Source organism: Gossypium hirsutum, chromosome D11, assembly GCF_007990345.1.
Source record: "Gossypium hirsutum isolate 1008001.06 chromosome D11, Gossypium_hirsutum_v2.1, whole genome shotgun sequence".
NCBI classification, from domain to species: Eukaryota; Viridiplantae; Streptophyta; class Magnoliopsida; order Malvales; family Malvaceae; genus Gossypium; species Gossypium hirsutum.
Window position 1 is genome coordinate 56,784,961 of NC_053447.1, and position 16,386 is coordinate 56,801,346.

The following is a 16,386-nucleotide window of genomic DNA, read 5'->3' on the forward strand; positions in this document are numbered from 1 at the left end:
GTTTTAAGAAAATAAAAAGAAAATGGTTTAAGCATTCAAAAAATAATAATAATTGTTTTAAAGATGATATAATTTAAAAGCCGAAATTTTTAGTTCTTTGGTTCTAATTTTTCAATTTTTTCCTTGTCCTAAAAAACGAAGTATATTAAACGTTTCCCTCCTCTAAGAAATCTGAGTTGGATTTCCGCTTCAATCGCGAATCTTCTTACCTTCTGGTGAGTCAACTCGTTCTCTTTGATCCCCGATTCCCAATTCACTAATCTTTTAGGCAGTGGCTTAGCAGAGTAGCTCGTGGTCGAAGTTGAATAGAGCTTGAACTTGGAATCGCGTGTTCGTTTTTTTATTATTTCTAGTCTTAGTTCTTCTGTTTCTATAAATTTCATTATTTTAGGGTTTTCAAGTGATTTAGCATTATGTTAATGGCGTTGTTGTTATAGGAGTTCAAGAGAGTTTTTATATAAAAATGAGAAAATTTGCAAATGTGAGGTTTTTAGGAGGGTTTTTTTACTGTTCCTAGAAGTTGATATTGTGTTCTAATTTTGATGTTTTATTACTTCTTTCTATCAAGGAATTGCTTAGTTCAAATTGATAACCTGGTATTAGTTAGTTGCGGCCACCTGTTCTGTGTTTATGCTGTCATTAGCTTTTTGTTGTTGATTTGTTTTCTGTGCTTTTCTTTTAGTTAGGGATTTTTTATTGCTTAACTCTCTTAGTATGAAGCAAATTTGTAGTTGGAAAAATATTAGGATTTGATTCCAAAAATCCTAACATAAATGTAGAAGTTTTAATTCCGTTTTCCTGAGTCATCCTTTTGTTCTAACAAAAGTTGGTGTTTTTTAATGCGTAATGTAACAATACAGAGACACCATTGGTGGAAGCCACTTGCAAGTAATTTTGAGGGTAGTTTGAGAAAATTAAGGAAACCAGTTTCAAGTAATCATGAATGTTTGCCATCTCTGTTTCCTTTTTGTTTTATGCCAAGACTATGTGATTCTCTTGGTTGATTGATCGGTGCGTTTCTTAGTTTGCTGATATGTTTAGTTGCCATCCTTTTAGCTGCTGCTGCTTTGGAGGGTTATTCTCTTTCTTGATGCAACTTGAATAAAGATGGAGGAAAAACATGATGAAGTTGAAGATGTTGACAGAGCCTCTAGTGGTTCTTTTATCGTTGATTCAGATGATGATGATGAACCATCAACATCTGGACAAGATGATGGGTTGCATTTTGAGGTAAGTCAATACTGATGTTTCTTATCATTATATTACTCATCTTTTTGATGGATTTTAAGAACTTCACCATCATCATCACTGTTGCTACTTATATTCTTCTGTGTTTCTAATGCTTGAATTATTTTTGTACTTATACACACTTTTTTACATGAAATTTGCAGGAGCCATTGACTGAGAAGGAAATAGAAGAGCTGGTATCTGAGTTTTTGGAGGTTGAGAGCAAGGTACCATGTTTATTCAGGCAACTTTGATGCTTTATTTTTCTTTATTATGTTGGAATGTTTTCTCACATTCATTTCAGGCTGCAGAGGCTCAAGAAACACTTGAAAAGGAATCTCTTGCTAATGTGGAGAGTGAAGTGAGAGAGGAGCTGGCCCAAACTCTTAAGGGGGATGATGTTAGTAAACTCTCTTGGTTCTATCTCATCAAAATTATGCCGCTCTTTCCTATCTCTGATTCTTTTTACTTTGATCATAGTTGGAGACAGCTATAGCAGATGAAATGACCACTTTTATAGAGCAGTGGGAAGCTGTGCTAGATGAGCTTGAAACAGAGAGTGCACAATTGTTGGTCTGCTTCTTTCTTCTATCTTGGTTAAAATCTTTGCTTCCTGATACATATATTTTTGTGTGAATGAGTATTATTATTCATAAAATTAATTTTATGTGGAAAATTAACATTTGAATGTCAGCTCGGATTTTATCTTTTATATTTTAACTTGTGCTCTGTGGGCCAAACTTGACTTCTTTTCCTTGGGAGATGAAAAATTTTCTGTTCAATGATGTCTCAGCTCAGCTTTTCTTCTTTTGATGCAACCTAGAGACTAATCTTGAGTTTCTTTAATATTCCCTTTCAATCTTTTCCTTTCTTACTATATTTTCTTCCAATGAATTACTGGTAACCAATGTAATTAATAATTGCCTTTGGTATATCATTGTTAACTTTTTGAATCATATGATTCTTCTCCCGAAGTTTATTTTAGTGGCAAATACAGTTTCTTATGCTCCCCCACCCCCTTCTTTTTTTCTTTTTTCCTGCCTAGAAAGTATGGTTGTTCTTTACATCTGTCTTCTGAACAGGAACAACTTGATGGGGCTGGTATTGAATTACCCAGCCTTTATAAGTGGATTGAGAGTCAAGCTCCAAATGGTTGCTGCACTGAAGCTTGGAAAAGAAGAGCACACTGGGTAGGATCTCAGGTGACTAGTGAAACTGCTGAGTCTTTAGCTGATGCTGAAAAGCATCTTCAAACCCAGAGGCCTGTAAGGAGGTATGATTCTGTCTTAGGATTCTGAATTATTGAGTAGCAATGAACCAGTTAAATTTGGCCATACCATTTGAGAGAGTGTTGCTAAATGTATTGTACCATACAAAGTAGATAAATATTACCCTTGTCCATGTGTGACATTTTAATCCTTAGCTTTTATTTTTTATGCTTCTTGATTGTTGAATTATACAGAAAAAGAGGAGAAAATTCTGTTAGTGCTAGTTAATTAGCCACCATTTTGTGAAACATTGCTTTTGTATGTGTAGTTAATTAGCCAGCCACAGGTAACTACTGCTCAGCCTAAGGCCTTGACCTAAACCCAAGGTCCTAGTTTCAAGGTTTGATGTTATCTTGACATGTCTAATTCTAGAATTAAAACAAAGTATATGTGCTGTTAAAGTTCATCCACCACATCAAGGTTTTAGCAATAAATTTGGTCCCCTTAGTTCTGCTCTAAAAGGCTTAAGTTGATTTGTAGATCAATGTTTTTGATTCAGGAAACATGGTAGACTATTGGAGGAAGGTGCTAGTGGATTTCTGCAAAAGAAGCTTTCTGATGATATGAGCCAGGAGGCACCAACAGGGAAATCGGACATAGAGTGGAGCTCTTTCATGAAAATTTGTTCTAATGGTTTACCTGAGGATGAAACTGGTTTTGGCAGCAAGAACTGGGCTTCTGTCTACTTGGCCAGCACCCCACAACAAGCTACATTAATGGGACTTAAATTTCCTGGAGTCAATGAGGTGACAAATTCCTTTTCTTTCATAAGCTAGGACTAAAACCCTTTTAGAAATCTTGTTCTTTTATCATCAACATGGTGTTTCTAGCTCTTAAAATTCCTTTTTCTTTCGTTCTTTTTTTCCCCCGGGGTATAGATGAGGAACTAGGGAGTATTGAAGAAGGGAATTGGACTTTGGACCACAAACCTTAGAATAATGTCTTCCCTAAAATTACCGCATGCAATTTTATCTTGTTATTTATCAGGCAGAGACAGATGCTCAAAAGCTTTTTGGATTCACCTGAGCATTTGGCTCCATGGTTAGTGAATTTGTCCCTTACTCAGAGCTGGATTTGAATCCCCTCATCCCTCCTCTACCCCTTGTACCAAAAAATAATCTAAGTGGCATGCCTTGACCCCTTACCTATTCTACCATGCCCTAGGATATTCTTCGTTTCTGGTTTTGGTACCAAAAAGTTTGGCAATCAATTTATACCTAGTCATTTTTTCCATTCATGGACATGATTTCTGTCAACTCAAATGTTGTATTTCTTCTTAACAAAAAGAATTTTACAATGATTACCTTTTATGTGCTTAAAATTTCTCTTTTTATAAAATCTTCTGTAGTCTGTATAGATTCAGTTGTTCTGTGGATGAAGTTTCTGGTAACCATTTTTTATAGGTGGAGGAGATTGAAGATGTTGACGGCAGTTCAGATAATCCACTGGTTGCAGATGCCATAGAAAATGAGAGAGAGCTGATTCTTTCTGAAGAGCAAAGGAAATATTTTAGAAAGGTTAGTCAGCATCGTTTGATGTAATTATTCTTCATTCCCAGAACCTTTACTGCATGGGAATGTATATTCAGTTTTTTATATATCAATCTATTGATATTTTTAATAGCAGCTCGCTGCATTGATCACCTTGAGCTGTATCAATTTTTCCAATAATTTTCTGTCATGTTTTGTAGTTGGTACATTGGAGTGGTCATCTCCTTTTCAAACACTTGTTTCTAAATGTTACTTTTTGTTTGAATCTCTTTTCCTCAAATTGATTATCTGGTCTTTTTTGGAAGATGCATCCTGGATGATATTCATCTGGGTAGTGACTACTGAGAGTTTGCTCAGGGTCATGGACATTCCATGGTGTAATATGTAACCATATGTTATCTTCTACAGTATCCTGCTTGTCAATATTCCAACTCCTACAGCTCATCTATCCTTGCATTAACATCTATGATGTATTGACAGGTCAAAGAGGAAGATGATCTAAATATTGACAAGAAATTTCAGCTGCATTTGAAAAAGAGGAGACATCGAAGGAGATCTAAACAGGTTTTATGGTCAATTACATTTATTGTTTTTCTTCTTGTGCTGCCCTAGATTAGTTCATGTTTCTATATGGGGACACCTTATCATTGACTTAAAGTAACAGAACTCTCATGCACTAAGGCTGAAGATTGATGAAATTTAAGTTCCCTTTGATATAGTATTTAATTAGTTTAACAGTAAATGAAATAGATCATGATGTTTAGTAACATATGACGTTATATTAGTGAATTGCTTACCCTTATATAGTACAAATCTGATAAATCATGTGGCTTTTTGGTGGGTTTGGCTCAAGAAATTTCAAGTGTTGCAGTTATAGTATAATAATAAGAAAAAGTTGCATGGATTTAAAGGTCATTTGGAGTTTGATCTAGTTATTCTTGAAGGAGTAATAGTGGTTTAATGGGACAACCGTGTTCCTTGTATCAATAAAAGTTGGATTCTCAGTTTTGCTTAGAAGGTCTATTGGTAAGAGTTGGGCAAAATATTTTTTGAAGGTTCAGTTGTTTGATGGCGCAAAGCAGAGGACTTGATTTCATTAGGACAAAGAAATTAGTTTAAGGGGTGATGCTTTTGTGTTGTCAATAGTTGTGAGGAAAAACAGTCAGTTTTGTTGTCAGAAATGTACTAGATAATGGGAAGTCTGATGATGGTATTTGCAGAGACTTCTGGACTAGTCCTTATGCTTCAAAGACTGTCTCCTGCATAGGAGACTACCTAATGGCACCCTCCCTTCTCAGGAAAAAAAGGAGCAACAAATTTTCAACTTTATTCCCATCACATGATACTCTAGGAACTGCTTAACAACAAAACCCAATTACACAAAAGAAGAAAGCTTCTTTGCATATTCATCTATGCTAGTTGATCAAATGGAAATAATTTAGCATGTCAGAGGACCTAACATTCTTTAGTGAAACTTAAATGATATATGACTATGCATGCCAGGACTTTTAACATTCTTTCTCCTTTTATGTTACTAAAACCTTGTCCCTCAGAGAATTTTGCTCTTTTGATCAGGTAACAGAAAGCAAATTAGATCAGTCCCAGCCTTTAGAAGACAATTCTAACTCAATTTCAAACAAGGCAAGTAGAGAAGATAGGGAATGCGTGCCTAATAATGAGAATGGGGTTGCTTGTCAGATTTTGAAGGATGATGTGCTTGAAAGTTTTGAATCATGTAAGCTGACCAGGACACAGTCTAGTCCTAATGGCATGTCCGAGTTAGATATGTCTGGTTCTGGAATATCTGTTGGGTCCAAGCGTTCAAATGAAGATATGGAGGCTAATGAAAATAATAAGAAGGCACGGACTGTTATCACAGCTAGTGATGATGAAGCCAATATTACAGTGAAGGATGACTTGATTTCCTCCAAATTGGACGATCAGTTTACTATTCCCGAAAAAAGTGATGCTGATGTGGGTGTTGAATCTATTTCTTCAGAGTGTCTGACTGACAAGTTCATTTGTACCGCTTGTCATAAACTGGCTGTTGAGGTGCAGCAACATCCACTTCTTAAAGTAATTATTTGCAGGGATTGCAAATGCTTCCTGGAAGAGAAAATGCATATGAAGGTACTAATGGTGCAGACTAATTGCATTGTTGACAATATGTTGGCGATGCTACTAAATAGTCCCATGAAATAACCACTGCATAATTTGTTTCATCAGGTTCTTCTGTTAAAAGTATCAGTAAATATGTCAGATATGACCTTTTTTCTATTGTGACAGGACTCTGAGTGCTCAGAGTGTTATTGTGGATGGTGCGGACAAAGCAATGACCTATTGAGTTGCGAGTCATGCAAAACATTATTTTGTACAAAGTGTGTAAGGAAGAATATTGGTGAAAAATATTTGCTTGAGGTCCAGGCCTCCGGTTGGCAATGTTGTTGCTGCTCGCCAACTATTCTGCAAAAATTAACATCAGATTTAGAGAGAGCCATGGGATCTTCAGACACAACGGTTTCTAGCTCTGATAGTGAGTCAGAGAATTCAGATGCTGATATTAGTACTTCCGTCAGGTACCTGATATTCCTTTGAGATCTGAAAATTTTAGACAATCTGCATCTCTTTTTCATTTCTTCCTTTTTTTCATCATTTATTTGATTTAAAAATATTTATATATGCTTGTCTTCTCTGAGTTTGTATTAATAGTATTCTGCAACATCTTATTGGAGTCAAGAATGCTGTTGGCAAGTGTTGTTGTAGGATGTTAAGGTTGCTCGTTGCATAATTTTTATTGGTCATACAATAGAAGCTAATGTTTTCAGTACTCATACTTAATTTCTTCCCTGGAGTCATGGCAGACCCAATATGTTATAATTAATGCTTCAATGTATCCCTTGTTTCTAAACCATGCCTCTCATGCATGTGTCATTGATATGACACAAATATCATCATCTCTTGTTATATAAATTACTGTTCAGGCTTTTTTATATAGGTGCAGTTTGTGCAATTTATGCCCCTCCTTTTTTTGCAATTTAGCAATTTTTAGTAGTCTTCATTCAATGTCTTCTTTTTCATGGATATTCTGTGCCATTTTATTTACAATTTGACAGTTAAACTATGTGGTTGATTCAGCCAGTAGGTCTAATGTAATTATGCACCATTTTTCTATATAGCCTATGTCCTATTAGCCATCGATGTGAATGTGTAGGGGTTTCACGTTGTCTGTTTTGGCATATTTAAAATTTGACCAATTAGCATTTAACAATACCAAATATTCTAAGGCTTGTTTCTCTGAGTTAATAACCGGTTGGGTGCTTCTGTACTAGTTCTAAGCGAAAGCAAAAAAAGAAAATTCGAAGGATTCTCGATGATGCTGAATTAGGAGAAGAGACAAAGAGGAAAATTGCAATAGAAAAGGTATCTTATGCTAAGTTTATTCTTTTTAAATCGAACTGGTTTCTGGTACTGAGTTTTGCATTGTGTTCCAATTTTGTAGGAACGTCAAGAGCGCTTAAAATCAATGCAGTTTTCTGCCAAATATAACATGAACTCTTCAAGCTGCAGTAGGAACTTATTAGATGAAGCTAGTGTAGAGGTGCTTGGTGATGCCAATACTGGTTATATAGTGAATGTTAGGAGGGAGGATGGTGAAGAAGCCGTAAGGGTTCCCCCAAGCATATCAGCCAAATTAAAAGTCCATCAGGTTTCGCTTTCATACTTGTATAAGTTATTGATATATAAGCTTGCAGTTGATATTGTTGTTTACTTGGGCTATTCATCATTTGTTTTGAGCAAGCTATCATTTAATTTGCTTGATTATGTCACATCCTATTGTACTGAAAATTGTCATCTGGTTGTAGTTACTCCCTTTTTTTAATTTGCTTGGTAACACATCCTATTATGTAGCTTTCAAGTTTTAATTCTGACATAGTAAACCTGGATTTCATGAGAGTTCTCATGAAAATATATGCTATTGCTCTTGATTGGGTCTAGATACATCAAACCATTCTCATAGCAATATTTTTACCCATTGACTGATATTACAACGCTTTATGTTATTTTGAACATACAGAAGTGGGGTTGGGGAGGGTGCGTTAAGATGGGTTTTTTTCTTCTTTCCACCCTTTTTGGTTCTGGCTCTTATTAGAGAATTTGGTTGAAAGTCTTTATTGATGATGCTGCTAGTAAGTTCAATCACTGTTGAATGTCTTTTTGGTTGATTTATTGCTGCAGATAGCTGGGATTCGATTTATGTGGGAAAACATTATACAGTCAATCACAAAAGTGAAGTCTGGGGATAAGGGTCTTGGTTGCATTCTAGCTCACACAATGGGCCTTGGTAAAACATTTCAGGTATATTTACTCCCTCTTCTTTATATTTCTTTATTCCTCTCTTTCGGCCCGTCCTCTTTTTGGTATGACCGTGCAGGCATGCCTGCTAGTATATGTTTTGGTGTCATAGTTCTGACCTTATGCTACTCCCATTGCTAACACTCAATTTGTGCTCCTTGTAGTCCAAGTTTTTTGGTGGTTAGCTTGCCTGACATGTCTAGTTCTAATTGCAGGTTATAGCTTTCTTATACACTGCAATGAGAAGTGTTGATTTGGGATTAAAAACTGCACTTATTGTCACTCCTGTAAATGTGCTGCACAACTGGCGCCAGGAGTTCATGAAGTGGAGACCTTCAGAATTAAAGCCCCTCCGTGTCTACATGTTAGAGGATGTGCCAAGGTTCAGTTAATGTTTTTTGAAATACTCAACTAGAAGTTTATCCTATTTTTCCATGCCTTACTATTGTTATAACCTTATATGAATGTTTTTTATGCGTGTAAATGATGGTGTACCCAAATTTTATGCCTCTGCAGGTGTCATTGTAAAACAAAGATTTGTTTTCTTTGGCAAGAGCACATTTGATCTGTATAGTGTGGAAAATCCTGCCTTGCAGTTGCCCTTGGAGAACTGAAACTTGTTAGCATAAAATAGGATGCATTTTGTAGTTCTAGAAGCCAAGTTTTATAACATGTGTCGCTAGAGGAAGCAACCATGTGGCTAAGATTAGTTTTATCATTGTCAGGATAGGATAAGGGGGAAGTTTTGCATGTTCTTCTGGATGGTTACTAAGATAAAACTATGGGAAGAATAGGAGCTATAATTGGAATCATAAGTGTTGGAGTAATAAATTTGCATTATCTTAGAAATGATTGTGAACTTGCGTAATCAGGTCTTTTAGTGAAAAAAGAAAAAAAGAAATGTTTGGGCTGCCCTACAAATATGCCAGTTAACTTTTATGAGACAGTTACCTGTTCTCTCTTCCATTTTGTGGAAAATTGCTACTGATTTAGGTGGGGGTAAAAAGGAAAATATCTACTGTCTAACTTGCTTGCTGCAATCATTATTTTCTTTCAGGGAGAGACGGGCAGAATTGCTTGCCAAGTGGAGAAGGAAAGGTGGAATTTTTTTAATAGGCTATACTGCTTTTCGAAACTTGTCTCTTGGAAAACATGTGAAGGATCGCAACATGGCTAGAGATATTTGTTATGCTTTGCAGGTGATTGTTATTAACTTCAACAACTTGCCAGGAAATTTTTATTGATTATTCAAATGGTATATTTGACTTGTAGGAATAGTGAAATGTATGGTCAACATAGATTATTATCTGACTAGTTTAAATATTGCTGCTTTATTAGCAAAACAGATTTAGATTGCATTGTATTGAAACCATTTGCCATGAGCATTCTTGGTTATAAACTAGTATAGCTTTTTTATGCACTGTGCTGCAATGCTAGGCCTGTGTGGTTATTGAAGCATTGCTTTGTTTTCAAATTGAAAATGGACGTGGATATTGTATGATTTGAGGTGATTTGACTGTGGTATAGGTCAGTGACTGATAATTTGCTACATATGTATGTATATCATATTTTGCATCATTTCTGGACAAACCGTCTCTGTTACATCCATTTATAAGGATTTTCTGTCTCTGACTCAAGCTTTATTTCTACTTCCAGGATGGTCCTGATATACTAGTTTGTGATGAAGCCCATACTATTAAGAACACCAGGGCTGATACAACCCAGGCGTTGAAACAAGTGAAGTGTCAGAGGAGGATTGCCTTAACTGGATCACCACTTCAGAACAATCTCATGGAGTACTACTGTGTAAGCTATTATTTTTTAGCTAGAAATCTCCTTTTCCCACGTACCAAACACTGTTCTTATTGGGTTTCCTTGGAACAGATGGTTGATTTTGTAAGAGAAGGTTTTCTTGGAAGCAGCCACGAGTTTAGGAACCGGCAAGGCGCTAACCTCTGTATCATCCTCATTCATCTATGTCTCCTTTTTTGTCAATTTGATGTGATCTTGGTTTTCTGTGTATGCAGCTTCCAAAATCCAATAGAAAATGGTCAGCACACAAATTCAACGCATGAAGATGTAAAAATTATGAATCAAAGGTCCCACATCCTTTATGAACAGTTAAAAGGATTCGTTCAGAGGATGGATATGAGTGTGGTGAAAAAAGACTTGCCTCCTAAAACTGTCTTTGTTATTGCTGTAAAGCTTTCTCCACTACAGCGTAAGCTCTACAAGAGATTCCTTGATGTACATGGTTTTGCAAATGACAGACCTTCTAATGAAAAAATTAGGAAGAGCTTTTTTGCTGGGTACCAGGCCTTGGCTCAGGTACAATCTATACGGCTTGTTCTTTAAGTTTATAAAGCTGCTTTATCACATGATACATGCATGCATGGCAAAACAATCCCTGTATGTGTTAAGATTATGGTGGAAATGAGGATGTCCTGAATTTTGTATTGGCATGTTTGTCTATTAATGAGCCAATCACAAAGAAGAAGATGAAAAAAAGAGGTAGAATCAGTTAACCAAATCAAATGTGTTGAGATGCATGGAAAACTTAAAACTTGAGCTCAAAACCGGTGAGGTTCCATATTATCCTGCTAGTCTCACCAAGAGTTGTCCAAAACTCTTTGTATGCAACATCCTTGAGTGTTAATGAATGCAAATACAAGCCACATCCCCCATTTCTTCAGAGGATCTTCAAGCCTAATGCCCTTCTGGAATTACTGTGTTAGATAAAAGTTGATTGTTAAAAAAAAATTATGAAATGACATGATAAGTTACAATAGGTTTACGCCTGAGATTTACAGGATTACCAAAGTAGATCCATGATATCTTATAGAACTGGACAAACCTTTATTAATCTAAAAGCAGGTGCACTTCAACCTTTTTAGAAAATAATATGGTCTTCACTTTTTTTCAGTGTTTTATAGGCAGCCTTGTTTGAGTGATGCATATATCTTTGTTCTTAAAATATTTTGGTGCCTTATTTTTGAAATGATAGAACATGTTATCTATCTCATTAACTTTGGAGCATTATTTGAGTAATTCAAGAAAAGAGGCTCATTGATTGGTTTTAGTAAATTGTCAACTAATAGATATTTACAGTGAGAGATGAGAATTATGAACAAACCTAGATAATTTCCTAAGTTCTAGGTTCCATGATGCTTTTAGGATTCTTTTTACTTGCAATTAAATGTTTGGGCTTTTCTAGAATCTATGGGTTGAAAATGATATGGTAGAAGGGTTCATATCAATTTTTTTCTTGTTTTTCTCTCTCTACTTTTTCCCTTAAAAGAAATAATTTTGAATGCATGTTGTTTTGACTTAACTATTTCTTTTAATTAGTAGATATGGAACCATCCTGGGATACTGCAATTGAACAAAGAAGATAGAAACTATATTAGTCGTGAAGATGCTGCTGAAAACTTCCTTGCAGATGAGAGCTCTAGTGATGAAAATATAGATTATAATTTGGGTGTAGGAGGTATTCACTCTCTCTTCATATTTTCTGTACCTAGCATTATTTACATGTGGACATGTCAATTTGCTTGCTAAATATGTTAGTTTTGAATTTATGGCTCGACTAGATAAGGTTGATATTTTTTCTTTTCCCTGAATGCAGTGAACTAATGATGCGTGTTTAGATTCATATCTTGTTTGTTCTTATGATCTGTGGAATTTGTAGGGTATTAGTTTTTTTTATTGAACTGCTAATAATAACAATATATATGCTCATTATTAGTAAGTTGGATAAATCTAGAGTAAGTCTCAACTTATTAGCATGTATGAAAAAATAATAATAAATAAAAGAGAGTGAGGCGGCGGAATCAGAAACATACTGTCTTTTTAGGGTGTGAAATTGCAGAGTTAGTGTGACACATAGTGGGTGATAGCTTTGATTTTCCAAGTATTTTGATATAACAAATCGTCAAGATTAAAATTATATTTTATATCCCTTAACAGTTTTAATTGAATAGGTCTCAAATGTCTTCTAGTGTCAAATAAGCTCCAACACAGGCTCTATATGTGTTTTATACTTGATCAAATGTTTTTGAGTTGCTCCTAAAGTATTTTCAAGTGTTTTAAATGTTTTCAAGGCAATAAGGGATAACAATTGATACCAGAGGTCCAGGAATTAGTACATGGCAAGTCAGTAGTCAAATTTGCAAAACAAGGGAGCAATGTATCTGTACATAGATGGGATGTATCAGTACAAGTCTAGTCAGTAGCCAAATTTGCAAAACAGGGGTGCAAGGTATCAGTACCTGCCTGAAGGTATCGGAACTTGCTTATGAGGTATTAGTACATGTCTTGAAGTACTGATACCCTGGCTTTTCCAACAGCTATATTTTTAGCAAAGTCTCGAGACTTGACCCTGTAGACTGCATATAATGCACGAAATAAATACTTGCGACGGCTCTAATTCATCTCCAACAACTCCAAACTGCTAGATTTCACTTCTTTGATATAAATGCAAGCCAAGAACATTTCAGGATACGAGAGATATTCAAGCATCAAACACGAGAATTAGCTTCAAATATTCATTTTCTTCATTTCTCTTGTACATGTTCTTTTGAGAGCTTATTGTAATATCTTTAATCACTCTCATTTCATTTCTTTGGGATCTTAAATTGTGTAGACATATTCCTTATAGAGGATTTCTTTGTTTACCTGCATTCGTTCATCAATTGTAAACTGGGAGTATTCTAGTTGAGCCACAAAAGGTATCAATTTTAAGTAGTGAAAAGATAGTGTTGCAAAGTTTATACCTTATCCTCAAAAGGTATCAATTTTAAGTAGTAAATTGTGAAATACTTGGTTGAGGTATACCAAGGTAATGGAGGTAAGCAATTGGGGCTGAACCACTATAAATTGAATTTGTAAGCTTTTCTCCTTTCTCTTTTAATTTTTAAAAAAGTTTGTAGATATTTTAGAATATCAATTCACCCCCTCTTGGTATTTCCGGGCCTAACAGGGGGCAATCTGGTAGGTTTCCAGGTCTGGTCTGCTTACTGCTTTCCCTACCCAGGCAATTAATGTTACTGATTATATCAGTAAATGAGATTGAAAACAAACTTTGAGTAATTTGTAGTCAATGAGTATTGATTTTTGCAGCCTCGTCCATTTCAAGTCATTCAGCCATGTTTATAGTTTATAGAGTAATTGGATAGCTTTCTCTGTTCAATAGGTTTTCATATATTTAACCTTGGTGTCTAAATGGTCTGGCTTCTTGTACTTCAGATAAAACAAGGAGTATGAATGATTCTCTGCATGAAAAAAATGATTACGGGTTTATTCAGAAGGTATGTGAATGTTTTTTGGGTTTTGTTTTTTTAATGTGCCGTTGTGAATCTTCATTAGACAATAGCTTATGTATATATTAGTTTTCTTATCTCGCTGATGCTTGAATGTTTCTCCTTAATAGGGTTGGTGGAGAGATCTTCTTCACCAAAATAATTATAAGGAACTTGACTACAGTGGCAAAATGGTTTTGTTGCTTGACATCATAACCATGTGTTCAAATGTGGGTGACAAGGCACTGATTTTTAGTCAGAGCATTCCAACTTTAGATCTGATAGAACTATATCTTTCAAGATTACCTAGACGCGGAAAAAAAGGGAAGTTCTGGAAAAAGGGGAAAGACTGGTATAGGTGTGTATATCACTGGAAACTGTTTGGAAGTTGTTAAATTTTTTTAATATCATCCTCTTCTGACACCGTATCTTTCTGTTAATTTACTTATTTTTATGGTGAAAGTGTGTTTGCATTTATAGGATTTTTCTACGAATGGTTCTTGCTGCATAAGCATTTTTTTTATTATGCTGTAAGCTTCTCCAAAAATGTACCTGATTTTGCTGGGAAGCTGGTTTATTTTTAATATATAGCATATTGTGATCCTTAACAAGACTGCTATTCGTAAATATGATTGTTATAAGAAATTCTGAAAACAAAGATGTCTCATGCACTCTTTTCTTTGCCATGCACCATACAGGTTGGATGGAAGAACAGAAAGTTCTGAAAGGCAAAAGTTGGTTGAGAAGTTTAATGAGCCAATGAATAAAAGAGCCAAGTGTACTTTGATCTCTACCAGAGCTGGATCTCTTGGGATTAATCTATATGCTGCAAATCGTGTAATTATTGTTGACGGTTCTTGGAACCCTACATATGATCTTCAAGCTATATATCGGGCCTGGAGGTGGGTTTAAGTCAATTATTTCTGTTAAATTTGACTCACATGTTTTGACTGCATAATATGTTTGTTATTATTATAGGTATGGCCAGACAAAGCCGGTGTTTGCTTATCGATTGATGGCACATGGGACTATGGAAGAAAAAATTTATAAGCGTCAGGTAAGAGAAACTTTGTCCTTCTTTGGTTTTTGTTTCTTGAATAACCTTTTGACTTGAAAATGGTGCAAATAGGTGACGAAAGAAGGTCTTGCTGCAAGGGTTGTAGATAGACAACAAGTACATAGGACTATCTCCAAGGAGGAGATGTTACATCTGTTTGAATTTGGTGAGGAAGAGAACTTTGATACTTTAATGGAACTTAGTGAAGAGAACGGAAACCAAAATATGGCTAGTGAAGTTGGAAAGTCACTGAACCCGAAGATTCCTCTCTCCCATGGAAGCTGTTCCTCTGACAAAGTAATGGAAAGTTTACTTAGTAAACATCATCCAAGGTACGGTCAATCTGTTTTTGTCTATTGGTCTCAGCTTTTATTAGCAAGGAATAGGTATTCTCCATTCTTTCTGTTGCGGTTATGTTCATTTTCGTTTAAAAAACAAACCAGCAAAATTAGAAGCTTCTTTATCTGATTCTGCTGTTTGAGTGCTATGTTATACAACATTTGTTCCCGTAATAATTAGAGTAACTTAACTACTATTGATGTTTTTAGGTGGATTGCCAATTTCCATGAACATGAGACCCTTTTGCAAGAGAATGAAGACGAAAAGCTCTCGAAAGAAGAGCAAGATATGGCTTGGGAAGTCTTTCGGAAAACCTTAGAATGGGAGGAGGTACAGCGAGTATCCCTTGATGAATCTGCAGCAGAGCGCAGGCCTGTTGTTCCTGATGTGGCCCCTCCTCCTAAACCAGAGCCTGTGATGAATCACTTAACAAAACCCCAGGGTATTTTCAGGAGTCGGATTGTGCAACGAAAATGTACTAATCTTGCCCACCTACTTACTCTCAGAAGCCAGGGGACAAAATTTGGTTGTAGTACTGTATGTGGGGAATGTGCCCAGGAGATAAGCTGGGAGGACTTAAATAGGGACAGCAAAATAGCAAGGTAACAAAGATAATGATCATTATTTTTTCCTTCATAATATGGTCATTCCAGTGTAATTTGTTGTGATTGTACATGACAACTTATATGATGTCAGTTCAATCCCCTTTTGAACACAATACATTCTTTCTGGGGCCCCTTCATTTACAGTCATTTTTGTGTATGTTTCTTTGGGGGCATGCTGAGGCCTGGGGTGTTGGATTCATGTTCTGGTTTGATGAAGATCATGAAGGTAACCTTTTTTGAAATTTTTGAAAGGGCACACAGGTTGGAGGCAGTGAAAATTTGGACTGGCTGGAATTTGCCCTCTGTTAATCTGAGTTCTAATATATATTTTATTGAAATGAGTACATCAAAGTTTTATCTGCTTCTCTGCCTTATTATAAAAGCTTTTGCTATTATTTTCATGCTAAAGAGGTGAAGTCTGAAATAGGCGAAAATTACAGAATTTTGGACTATGCTGCTCCAAATTGCAACTCTTTTTGGATATCAAGTTTTAATACATCCTTAAGGCTTTAATGGTACTTTGTATTAGTATGTTTATGGAGTTATTACAGCTCATAACCAGTTAAGATTTAATCTAAAGGCAAGGGTACATATCCATCTAGAGTGTCAAGCCATGGTTTGTGATGTACAGGACAGCCATCTATTATTACATACCTTAAGATAAGCTTGATTGCACTAAATGTCTTTTTACGTGTTAAAAACTAAATTGGTTGTATAATTTCTGAAGCTTCTAGTTGAGTTTTAATATTA

At 35.6% G+C, this 16,386-nt stretch overlaps 1 protein-coding gene across 2 annotated transcripts; it reads left to right on the forward strand.

Annotated features, from left to right (window-relative positions):
• The first annotated feature begins 33 nt into the window (after window positions 1-33).
• On the forward strand, window positions 34-15,993 carry LOC107928742 (protein CHROMATIN REMODELING 20). 2 transcript variants are annotated; one of them, XM_041104537.1, is made up of 26 exons: window positions 34-215; window positions 1,057-1,230; window positions 1,392-1,454; window positions 1,532-1,627; window positions 1,708-1,800; window positions 2,310-2,500; window positions 2,995-3,241; window positions 3,899-4,012; window positions 4,466-4,549; window positions 5,561-6,115; window positions 6,272-6,561; window positions 7,315-7,405; window positions 7,485-7,691; window positions 8,222-8,341; window positions 8,554-8,720; window positions 9,396-9,537; window positions 9,995-10,144; window positions 10,223-10,278; window positions 10,366-10,666; window positions 11,690-11,825; window positions 13,583-13,644; window positions 13,767-13,993; window positions 14,334-14,537; window positions 14,614-14,692; window positions 14,765-15,024; window positions 15,241-15,993. In XM_041104537.1, the coding sequence occupies exons 2-26, from the start codon at window positions 1,108-1,110 to the stop codon at window positions 15,635-15,637; spliced, it is 4,455 nt and encodes a 1,484-aa protein (XP_040960471.1). In that variant the 5' UTR covers window positions 34-215; window positions 1,057-1,107; the 3' UTR covers window positions 15,638-15,993. The 2 variants fall into 2 exon arrangements, with proteins under 2 accessions (XP_040960471.1, XP_040960472.1); XM_041104538.1 differs by lacking the exon at window positions 34-215 and adding an exon at window positions 918-933.
• The last annotated feature ends 393 nt before the right edge of the window (window positions 15,994-16,386 follow it).

Excerpts from the sequence above, each read along its gene's own strand:
- LOC107928742 (XM_041104537.1), top strand. The coding sequence starts at position 1,108 with ATGGAGGAAAAACATGATGAAGTTGAAGATGTTGACAGAGCCTCTAGT. Across the intron at positions 10,667-11,689 it reads GGTACCAGGCCTTGGCTCAG|ATATGGAACCATCCTGGGAT; the intron begins GTACAATCTATA and ends TTTAATTAGTAG. Across the intron at positions 14,538-14,613 it reads GCTATATATCGGGCCTGGAG|GTATGGCCAGACAAAGCCGG; the intron begins GTGGGTTTAAGT and ends TTATTATTATAG.